At 37.2% G+C, this 12,490-nt stretch overlaps 1 protein-coding gene across 1 annotated transcript in view; it reads right to left on the reverse strand.

The window, feature by feature from the left end:
- LOC100945075 (25-hydroxycholesterol 7-alpha-hydroxylase) overlaps window positions 1–12,490 on the reverse strand; it is a 180,300-nt gene that overhangs the window by 15,017 nt on the left and 152,793 nt on the right. Inside the window, exons 3-4 of the mRNA XM_012809816.2 lie at window positions 6,604–7,191; window positions 5,935–6,141 (exon numbers count right to left, since the gene is read on the reverse strand). Coding sequence (XP_012665270.1) covers window positions 5,935–6,141; window positions 6,604–7,191 — 795 coding nt within the window. The remainder of the gene's footprint in view (window positions 1–5,934; window positions 6,142–6,603; window positions 7,192–12,490) is intronic.

Raw genomic sequence — 12,490 nt, forward strand, 5'->3', positions numbered from 1 at the left:
GACACAGTGTTCAGTCTTTGCAATGCTGGAAGAATTCACCTAGTCAATGCGCTTCTTAAACTGTCACAGAACTGAGTGTGCACTATCTGAGTTGGAAAAGTAGAGAAGAAGGATCATTTCCCGTGCCCTATAAGTCGTGATTCTATGTGCAATAGATTCAGATATACAACAGATTTTTGACATAACATCCCTACTGGCTTGTTTTAAACTTTCTGATAGCCCAGAGGTTATCAGCTGCCCTCGCTGCCATTAGAACCACCTGGGGTTGTTAAAAAACAAACAAACAAACAAAAAAACCTGCTCTATCCTGGCCCAATGGAGTCAGAGCCACTGCATTAACCAAAACTGTTCAATTAGAGGCTTTGAATCTTGGCCACACATTAAAATCACCTGGGGAGCTTTTTAAGCCATCAGCCCGCATTTCAGATCAATGCAGTCTGAATTGCTAAGGGCGGGGCCAGGTATGAGTAGTTTTTTAAAGCTCCCCAGATGGTTCCAATGAGCCATCAATCCTTTCTCCTGAGTCGCACATTTCTCGTCCAGTTCTTACACAGCTGATTTTTAAATATACATACAATAATTTGCATCCTCCTTAAAGTTCCCTGTCAATCCTTTCAGATTCTCTTTCCATCATCCTATCATCTAACCCCCTTAGCTTTGTGCTCAGCTGAAAATTTGAGCATTGAAATCAGTAGTTTTTACTTTTTAACCTATGTTTCCTTATATTACATATAAAGATCTCACTGCCTACATTCCCGAGTTTCTGGCGTACCTCTGTGGACAACTTCTACACTCCCCTCCAGTTAGAAATTCCTAACATGAAATTATACCTCCTTAACCACATCAAAAGAGGGAATGTCTTTTAACTTCACTATTGTCTGAATTATGTAAACTTTTACGTTTTCAGATACACAATTATAAGATTGAATGACCTTTTTCAAAATAACACCTACAATCTTGACACACATGCCAAACTAAGGCAAGTACTAATAAGGGAAAGTGTGTGGGGAAACTCTATGATCTTGGTAACTTTTCCGTAAATCTTCTAAAACAAAAAGTTAATTTTTATTTAAAAAAATTACAATATTGTAATGTGAACCTCTAACCCTATCCTAACCTTCAAACTCAACTGCATTTGAGAATTAGTGATATGTAACTTATATAAAATAGTATTCAAGGTCTCTGGTCCATTTCTCCAGTCTTTTTAATCTAAAGTGGTAGTAGTGACAGGCAGGCATTGCAGTTAGACAGAACTGGCATCATTTCCTGGCCCTGCCACTATCTAGCTGTATGATCTAAGCTGGTTAACTAACAATCTTTCTGAACCTTGTTACTCAGTAATTAAATAGAAATAATAATACCTGAGACTTAAATAATATATGTAAAGCACTTAACATAGTGCTTGGCACCTAGCCAAACAATAATTCTTAATATTATTACTCATAATATTTTATCCTGAAGTTAAAAATGTAGCCAACTGTATAATCATCTGGTCCACATGTCCTGGTCTTGCTCACATGAGTATCATGGCTGGCTTTGTAGAATTGAGACATACAGAATTCCTTTCCCCTCTCAACTAGAACAATGGGAAAGAATCCCAAGGGCACTGGTATGAGACAGGTCTGACCGGGAAAATGTGGGTTTGTCTAAAAAACCTGAGTGAAAGTCCTACCTCTCTCCTTTATCATCTCTGATCTTAGGCAAGTTATTCAGCACCCGTAGTATTTTCTCCTCTGTGAAAATAAGGGCAAAATGACAACCACCACAGTCCTCCAGAGTATTTGGATAAAGATCCCATGAAATAATATGTCTATAAAATTGCTTTCAAATATTGAAAGCATTAAAATATTTAACATGAAGTATGCCTAATAATAATTATTTGCTATAAAGGACCTTTATTTTTTCCAACTGGTTATTCCTTTCTAGCCTCCCCCCAACTACTCACAAACAATGGCTTCAAAACCTTTAATATAATTTTTATGGGGAATCACTGCAAGCTCGTACTTCTTGTATAATTTACAATATACTCTTTCTAAAGAGTATTACAGATCTTTTCCAGACCTAGTTTTAGCACACCTCCTTTTATCCTAATGTCCCTCAATTGGATCTAGTCTAGGAGGACTGACAATTAAGTTCCCAAACTCATCCTAGAAAAAAGTGCTACATCTCTCACTGCTGAATATCACTATGGTCACTTCAAAGTCCTCCCCTTGGGAAGCTATGCACTGTGTCTACTCCACCCTTCATGGCAATTTTGGAGCTCTTTTCCTGGAATGGCCCTCAGAGCTGTCATCGTATTACCTTTGATGTCCTGAATGCCATCAAAATATCTTCCTTTCAATATCTCTTTTATCTTCAGGTAAAGAAAAAAGTCACTGGGGGCGGGAATCAAATCAGTAGGCAGGGTGTTGCAATACGGTTATTTGTTTACTGCCTAACAACTCCCTCACAGACCCTGTGAGCTGGTGGATTGCTGTGAAGCAAGAGCACATTTTTGCACGCACCTTTCTCATGCCAAGATTTTCAGTTATGATTTTCCTGTTTGCCTATCAACGTTTACTTGGTCTGCTGTGCTTCTCACAGTCAGCCAACCATTTTGATGAACAATTTGATGAATTTTTGCAATGCTTTGACAGTTCTGTGTACAGTGTTAAGTTCATAAACTTAATTGTCAGGCCTTGTATTTGCAACTTTTCTCAACTTAAGTATGTAACTGAAAAAATCAGGTGTCTGCTATTCACCTGAGCCGTTCAGGTGCCATACGCCACCTTGCCTTAGTTCTTACTAGAGCGTGTGTGTTCTTTTTATGGTGGGGTAAGGTAGACTGGAGTCCGATGTTTATAAATAATTGAAAATGAAGAAAACAATACAAATGTCATAGGGACTTCATGGAACTGAAGGATCATTTTGGTGATAACAATACATGACATTTATTGAGCATCTAGCCTTATGCTATTATATAACTCATATACATTATTCAGGTAAATTACAGGAAGAGTTCCTCGAGATTATTTGCTATTAATCTAATGTCCAGAGCTTTCTTCCTTTGCAATAACTTTTTTCTTCATCTTTCTGAATCACCTTTTCTTTGCTTCTTTTTCCCATAAATGAAAACTGCATTTCTAAATTCTACTTCCACGCCTTCTTTTTCTTTCTGGAAAAACTGAAAAATTCTTTCTCTCAGAGTTTCTCAAACTTCCTTTCTTTCCTGGTCTACCTTTACTAGTGAGATTGAAGCCCCAATTGACAGTTCTTGAACCTCATTGTATCTAAAAATTATTTAAAATTTTCATTTAAATTTAATAGTAGAGATTTTTACTAAACATTAATAGATAAAACATGTTGCTGAGATCCAGATAAGCAGAATCTCTAATAAGATACATAAATGCATATTAAAAAGTTATTTTTTTCTAAAAGAAAAAATAGAATGGTTTCAAAGAGATTCTCAAAAGTGCTCAGAAAAAGCACGAACCTATCAAAGCCTCTTATGACAGATGATTGCTTTGAAGTTCTTAAACACAATGTGGCAGTCTAATGTCTCTCCTCGTCCCTGATTTATAATCAAAGTGTGCTGACATGTAAAATCTCTGTGAAAAGAAGAATCTCCTTTTCCATTGGTCTGCTAGTACCAAAATTCTCCTTCCTGATAAAAAAATGCAGCCTTCACTTTAGCATTGTGATTTTTTCCTATAATAGTAAAAATTCGAGATATCTTATAAAAAAAACATTGTGTTTAAAACGCATGGAACGCTGGAGAAGGTGAGAAGGACAGGCACACACACCCACACCGTGTGGTACACTGTAAATGCTGCTTTGGGTCAGTTTTGACGTTGCACATACTATTTACATTCCTTGGACATAAATACTCATAATTGAGCTATGACTATTTTGTAGAGGCCATCTGCGTGTAACTGGTTCATATAAAAAATTTGCTCCAATCTGCACAAAACCTTCTGTTTTGTGAAAGAAAAAAAATAAACACAGTTTTCTAGATCACAATCAGCTCCATCATGTTCAGTACTCATAATGAACAACACTGGCCTCTGCTGGTAACCCAGGTCACGATGGACCTTCATGAGCCTTCTGGGCTGCTGACGTCCAGGCCCTTATCCAGGTGAATCAAAATTCACTTGGGATTTTTGTTGTTATTCATTTGTTAATGATAGGAGAGCTGTAAATTTATGAAGGAGTCTAGGGTGAAAGGTCTAGCTATGGCTTCAATGGACTCAAGTTATGGTGCTGATAGTTGCCATTTCTTTGGCTCAAATACATTTCAACACTTTTGCTTTAGTACTGAATTTAAAGATGATCTTTCTTTCAACAGCAAGAAGTTGAGAGTAAAAAGACAACTGATGATTTTCAACTAAATTGTTAAGAGAAATAATTGTGTACAGAACACAAACACCTATTCCTTGAAGTTTATTTGCATTATTTCCCAGTCTGCGTCATCTTATTCATACAATACCATCTTGAAGATGGGGGAATGCAACCTAGATCTTTAAAGAAACTACAAACCTTCAACCCAGACAACACTGTGTTTCGAGGTGAAGGCAACTACCCAGAATTATACACAATTTTCTCTATTTGTTTCCAAATAATTCTACAAGGCAAAATAATAGATTATATTTTTAATAATGTTGGGATTTTCTTTCTTAAAGAAAATATAAAATTCCTTTGATAATGAATACAAAGGACATCAAACTACAAGGTGACACATTTTTCCTAATTGATTTCCAGTACAAGGCCTGTGTCCAGCCTTCACCTGCCATGGGTTTTAGCCTGACCAGTGGGAACAATGTTTAGGACACTGAGGCCATATTTCTTGATGCTCACAGGTAGCAAACTTTGACTAAAACAGAGAAGACCTTTGTTCCCAGAAGTTCCCATCAAAGAACCTGGAACATACTTAAAAGATAAAAAATTAAGGCCAACAGAGGCTAAAACACTTGCTTACATTGTCAAAGGAACAAAGCAACAGAAACACATAAACACTCATGTATTTGTACAAAGGATTCAGAATATCGTATCTTAAAGAATATCACAGGATGAAATATCAATGCAGAAGAAGTAGAGAATAACTTATTGATATGGAATTTCACTTGGAGAATATATGTTTACTCAGATAGTGGCAGTGGGGAGCCTTCTCAAAAGGGGAATACAATCTGCAGGAATCCAAAGCCCAAGTTACAGAGGTACAGGCCTGCGCAGAAATAGAAAACACTTCAGTCACTACCAAATTCAAACACATCTGAAATAGTGAGCACGCTTATCTCACCATCGAGATTTCACACTAGCTTGTAGGTATTTTTCTTTCATTTTTCTTCCCTCCTGCCTTCCTTCTCTCCCTCTCTCTTTCCTTCCTTTCTTTCTATTTCTTCCTTGGTTTCTTTCTTTCTTTCTTTTGAGTGTGTTCGCATCATGAACTTCCAATGGAAAACATGTTTTTCTACATTTTTGCAAATGACACACTCCAAGCTATATAAAACACCTTAACCTGTGCCTGAAAATATAGATACTATTTAAGGAAGAATAAATACATTTTGAACACAAGGTGCCTTTCTGAAATAATTTCTTCTTCAATCCCCGAATACTGTTCTTGACAAGATAGTGCAGCAGTGTTTGGAAAGCATTAGCACGCCAACAGATGCTCAGAATCAAATGACTTAATAGGCATAAAACTTTTTTTTCAAATAATTGCAAAGCTTTGGTTTAGCCTTTTGCATACCTTGCATAGTTAATTACCTAGGCCTTAATGTTTACATGCAATGAGAGTATCTACAGCTATAAACTACATAATTTATAATTGATGTAAATGGGTGTTATTATGTCAATTAGGCAGCTGTGTCCTCTACCTCTTAGTAAACAGCTATGAGTGATAAACTGAGTTTGCTGAGAGATACCTTCTTTTCTTCATAACAGATAAAAATAAATTACCTAGGCAGATCATGCTGTCCAATTGTTCTCTGGTGAGGTGGATGGAAAATCCAGACCCTTTCTTTTGACCTGTTGACTGTAGCAAATGGTCAATTTCGTCACGCACTGCTGACATAGCTTCTGGGTGCCGCATAAGATAATACGTTGCCCACATCATAGTTGGAATACTGTTTGTCACAGAGGCCCAGAGAAAGGCTAAATGATGTGCTAGGAGAAAATAAGTGAAAAGGAAGATTAATAGCGTTTATTACACTGATTAGATTTGCAGTGTGCTAATTAAAAGATGTTAGGACACAGACCCAGCCAAGGATCAGTGCATGCTAATGAGAACCAATAGGCTTCTGAAGTCTAATTTTCTGCTTAATGAGAATAGTTTAAAATGTAATGTGTGTAGGGGGGTGGGGAGGTGGGGAGTGAGATAAGAGGAATAAATGCAGCTCAGTTATACTCTTTCTCATTATCACCATTAAGTATCTTGTTTTACCACCTCAGCAAAAAAAAAAAAAAAAAAATCAATTATCACAAAGGGTTGTTTGAGACTAAAACATTTTATCATTAGCCAATTAGAAAGAGCATAAAAATTTTCAAGGTCGCCATTTTGTCTTTTTATTTCAAAGGTCTATTGTAAATTATTTTATTTTAGGCAAGTACTCATTCAAAGTTTCTTACCTCCTATTTCAAAGTCCTCGCGCGCGTAGTATTTCTCCAGGGTATTTTGCCTCTTTTGAAAAACTTCTGACTGTCCTTGCATCTTAGCTAACTTTTCTGATGATAAACATTGTATGAGTTTCTTCCGAAGAGACCTGACATTTCCTAGAAGGTCCAGGGGTATGTCGGATAATAAATAATAGAACTTGCCATCAAATTTAAAAAAATCATCTCTTAGCTCATTAATAAGTTCTTTCCTGTTGTCAGCAGGAAGGTGGCCATAGATGGTTGTAAATGTGACCTCAAATAATATCGAAGAGCAGAATGTACATAGTTGTGCCACGTTCCAATTTGTGGCTCTTAACAGGTGGGGTTCAAACACTTGTTTTAGATTCTTCGTTAAGTCTTCCAAGAGTATGTCCAAAGATTTGCCTTGTAAAAATTGATAGCAGGTATGAATATCATCATTCAGTTCACCGTGTTCTAATAACTTTGTGAGAGAAAATGCTTTAAAAAATTTATGACAAAATACTTTAAAGCTTAATTTGTTGTGATTTTTGATCAATAATTGGTACTGGAAAGGGTCCAGGATAAATGTTATGTATCTCCCTTAAAAAAAAAGAAAAGAAAATTAAAAAACCCAATATTAGTGCATTTGGTAGAAAAATAAAAATAAAGATATTTTATTTAAGTTTAAAAATATTTCAATAAAAGTTAGGAAAACTCTAATAACTAGGTGCAAAGTTTTTAAAAATCCATTTCATTTAAAGGTCCTCTACATGTTTTCTTTGGAAATGGAAGATGATGGAAAAACCTTTAGGAACTTAAAGTTAAATATCCGAAGTTCTTAATGACCTTTAAAAAGATAGTTACTCTTCTAATTTTTATTTTAACTAAAGTGTCAAACACTTTAAATAACCTTTACATATTCTCATAATCCTTGGACTTAAATCTTCACATATTTTCCCACAAAAAACAAAGAAAACAATAAAACAAATCAGTAAGATCATGTTCCATTTCTGATTATTTACACTTCATGAAGAGCTTTTTGGACTTACACCTAACATTTTAGCTTTGTTCAAATACAATTAAACTCAGAGAAATGGCCATGCAATATGAAGCAGGTACTCCCAAATAAACGTCTAATTCAATACTAGCAAAAAAGTCACAAATGCCAGCATTTTCACTTTGAAGGATGAGAAAATAGTGGCCGAGGAACATTTAGTAACACGGTCAAGGTCACAGGGACTTGTGACTGACAGGATTCCAAACTAAATCCCATTCATTCAGGCAGGCATTTACAATCTTTGTTGCAATCTAGACACTTGGTTGGATCCCTTACCCTCCCGAGATACAGTAAAGTAAAAAGTCATTGTATCAGCTCGGCACCTGTGGCCCAAGTGGCTGAGGCACCAGCCACATACACCTAAGGTGGCAGGTTCGAATCCAGCCCAGACCCGCCAAACAACAATGATGGCTGCAACCAAAGCAAAATAGCCAGGCGCTGTGGCGGGCGCCTGTGGTCCCAGCTACTTGGGAGGTGGAGGCAGGAGACTCGCTTGAGCACAGGAGTTGGAGGTTGCTGTGAGCTGTGATGCCACCAGCACTCTACCCAGGGGGATAGCTTGAGGCTCTGTTTCAAAAAAAAAAAAAAGTCGTTGTATCACTGTGGACGGGGAAGTTTGTTTCTGTCTGCCTGCAGTTCCTTAAGCAAGGGTTCCTTAAGGTAATGACATGAAGCTTTTTTGTTATCAGTGTTGACCAACCTTATCTATCTGTTTATTTTATTTATTATCATTACTTTTTTTTTTTTTTTTGCAGTTTTTGGCCGGGGCTGGGTTTGAACCGGCCATCTCCGGCATACGGGGCTGGTGCCCTACTCCTTTGAGCCACAGGCGCCTCCCCGACCAACCTTATCTGATTAAAAACCTGGTGTGTATCCAGTTTGGTGTCTCACACCTATAATCCCAACACTCTGGGAGACTGAGGTGGGTGGATCCCTTAAGCTCAGGAGATGAGACCAGCCTGAGGAAGCCCCAGGGGGACAGAGTAAGACTCTGTCTCAAAAAAAAAAAAAAAAAAAATCGAATGAACCCAACAAAAGAAAAGTTGGGTGCTTATTAAAAATACAGATTTCTGTAAGATTCTGATTTCTGAGGCTTGGAGGTGGGGCCTACAGCCTCTGTTTTTGATAAGGCTGTCAAATGATTCTTCTAAGGAGGGACTTGAGGAGCATGGTCCTACTATTGTTTGCCTCCCCAAACTGGGGGGGCCTTGGAGGGTTTTTATCATTTGTGAAAGCTGAAGAAAGTTAGAAAAGATGGGATCCAGATCATGCTGCCATTTTAGCGGTGGAGCCTGGACAAGGAGTTACTCCCATGCACAATTCTCTTCCTCACTTAGTGCTTGTTTGTTTGCACCAGAGTGCTGTTTGAAGATTTCATCTAATGAGAACAATTACGCAGACGTATTAAATAACAGCATTTAATAAATCCTGTTCAGAACACATGGATGCTTCTGAAAACTTTACTATCTAATTATTTATTGTCGTATCTCCATTTATTCCTGTGTATGCATGTGAGTAACTTTCTTAGAGAAATGCTTCTCACTTGTTATTTATGGTAACTCAAATGGCACCACAGAAACTAAATTCAATTTGGTACGAGATACTCAGGGTACAGTTTTGAAATAATGTTGAATCTAACCCTAGAAACAAGATAAATGTGTTTCTATTTGACAAATTTTTTTTTTTTTTTGAGGTAGAGTTTTACTTTGTCACCTCGCGTAGGGTGCCATGGCATCATCATAACTCATAGCAACCTTAAACTCCTGGGCTCAAGAGATCCTCTTGCCTCAGTTTTTCTAATTTTTTAATAGAGAGGAGTCTTGCGTTTGCTCAGGCTGGTCTTGAACTCCTGAGTTCAAGTGAGTCACAGGCCTCGGTCTCCCAGAGTGCTAGGGGTAAGCCCTGCGCTTGGCTTTGTTTGACAATTTTAAAATAAAATTTAAGTTTGTAATATACATGAATATACATGTGCTATAATTTTTGTTCTCAAAATGATTCATATGACTTGAATTTTAATCACTCCATTCCCTCTTAATTTTTTTAATAATGTGAGCTAATCTGAGAATGAGGGTAGAGCTAGAAGTGGCTACTCATTCAGGTCAGCTGTCTTCTACGTAGTAAATAAAAAAATTTTTTCTTTTCTTGCTCTGGGGAGAACAAAAAAGACTCAACTGGATTTGGGCATATTTGATGACACCTGCCTGACCATAGCAGCTTAATTAAATAAAATTGCCAGCATCTGCCTGACAAATAATTGGGGGAAAAAAAGGATATAATTTTAGGCAAAGCTGTGTATTTTCATAGGTGGTGATTCATACTTTCCTCCTTTCACTAAATGGAAGAGTTTTGCTAACAGGGTTATTTTAGATTATTCCCTTAAATTCAGACAGTGTATAAAAGATTTAGTTTGTAAAACATACAAGTGTTAGAGAATATTTTGAATTTATTCCCACCACGTTTTTACATTCATCTAAATGTAGGACACAAATATGTTCAGACATGACAGCATGAGATACCTGCTATTGGGCCGACCGAGGGAAAGGCTGGAGATCTTGTTTTGTCTCCAATTCTTTGCAAACCCACATTCTCCCTCTGCGTCACCCTCTCTCTCCCCTACCCCTTCTGGAGTGGGGTTATAGGAAGAAACTAGGAGACTAATTTCAAATACAAGGGATGGAAGTCGAAGGTGGAAGAATTGTCCCTGCTAGCAATTAATTACTAATATTTTTTTCAAACAAGCTGTTGTTTGTATAGAAATTATTTTTTAAAAATCATTACCGATTAGTTTAAAGCAATTTGTAGATACAAATTTTACTATTTTCCAGGCTCTTTTCCCTCTAGGTTCTGTATTTTCTCTTTCCCATTCCTATTTTAATGTTCTTCAATATCAAGACATTGTGTTTTGCCTACTTCATTTCTATCCTTGAGATGTGGGTTCTTTAGAAGTAGATGTTTTGATTTCCTGGATTTTACTTTCCAAGTGGGTTTGGAAGTACTAATAACCCTGGAGATGTTAGCTGGCTTTCCAACTTTTAATCTTCAGTATAAACAATTTAAGCAAAGTTTTCCAAAATTAATATTAATTTAAACCATCTGTCCACCATCTGCTAATGTGAGATGCAAAACCAGAGTTTTTTTGTGATCTTTAATCAGACAGTTAGGAAAACTCATATACATTCATAAAATGAATTTAAATTTCTTAACAAAGGAAATCTTCTGAAAATGTACTCTGAAGGCCATGTATTCTTGGAGCAAAATTAACTTTCCCTACATTGTGATTTTATGTAAATGAGTGTCCAATGCCTGTGAGCATGTTACCTAGTTCACACAGATCACAAGGTACTAACAACATCCTTTGCTGTATTTTCCAAAGAAAAGAGAATGCTGTCAGAAGTTGATGTGATATCTTGGTTTAAAGAATTTCAGTCTAAAATGTAAATGTCAAAACAGGGGCCCATGGCTGCAAAAAAATACAATATAAAAATCATCCTTTTGAGCAGTGACTTTTGAAATGGGGTCAACATTTTTAATGTCTTCCTTGCCAATCATTTTACTCTCTGCCTTTTCTCGGGGCTGACTGGGCCTATAATATTAACTGGAGCATTCCTATATACAACTATACGTGATCCTTTACCAACTCAGCAGCCTCTTCCCTTTCTTCAAAGTTACTTCTTTGGAAAGCTAAAGCTACACGATTTGAAATATATGTATATCGATAAATACACTTTAAAAATGTGGTCATTCACCCTGATTGTTTATACACGAGAAATTTATTTTTTATTATTTTTAAGACAGAGTCTCACTCTGACACTCTGGAGAGAATGCTGTGATGTCACAGCTCACAGCAGCCTCAAACTACTGGGCTCAAGCCATCTGGCCTCAGCCTCCTGAATAGCTGAGACTATAGGCACCCACCACAATGCCCGGCTAGTTTTAGAGATGGGCTGGAATCGAACTCCTGAGCTCAGGTAATCCATCTACCTTGGCCTCCCAGAGTGCTGGGATTACAGGTGTGATCCACTGTACCTGGCCTATACACAAGAAATTTAACATCTGGGTCATTATAAATCGAATTTTGATTTTCTCATTTCAGGTATCTGGTGCTATATAAATATAGTTATGGGAATCCAGGACAACTATTTAGCTGCTTAAAGTAGAAATGTCCAGTCAACAAATATGAAACAAATTTGGATTATCTTTCCTCCCACCCCATACTTAGAAGCTTTAAATCTCTGTATTTAGCTGGTTTTCCACTAATTTTTCTTTTTAATCTCAAGGTGAAAATATTGGTCAGGAGAGTAGATTATGAATCAGCTTTTTCCTTTATGAGGCTGGCCGCATTTCTATACTCCCCCTCTTATAGGGAGATCTCACTAGCCGTTGACAATGATGTACAGTGGTGCTCGGCTGGGATGACATCTCGGGAAACGACTCCCGTGCACCACCACACAAAACCAATTAGAGAACTATTTTCTGTGACAGGTCACAAATTTACGAGGTTTCTCATGAAAAGATGTACCTTTTAATTTCTTTATTAAGATGACATCCGTGTCCCTTGAGACTTTGGGGGATGACAATCATTTGCTTGTCATGCAAGAACATACACTCACTGAAACCACATTCTGAGACAAGGGTGGAAGACTTTCTTCTCCAGTTCACATTCTCTAAATGATCATCAGAAGCCTATACAGTAACAGGATTTCCTGACAGGAACGTATCCAAACTGTAGTGAGAAGTAAAAGGACGTCCAGGCATACACAACTGTGGCTGCCTACTGCTGAGTTCAAAAACATGCCCAGGGTCAAATTACTTAGATGTTAGAAATTCTGCAACTTTCTCAGT

This window comes from Otolemur garnettii, unplaced genomic scaffold, assembly GCF_000181295.1.
Source record: "Otolemur garnettii isolate 467f Iridium unplaced genomic scaffold, OtoGar3 scaffold00113, whole genome shotgun sequence".
Taxonomy (NCBI): Eukaryota; Metazoa; Chordata; class Mammalia; order Primates; family Galagidae; genus Otolemur; species Otolemur garnettii.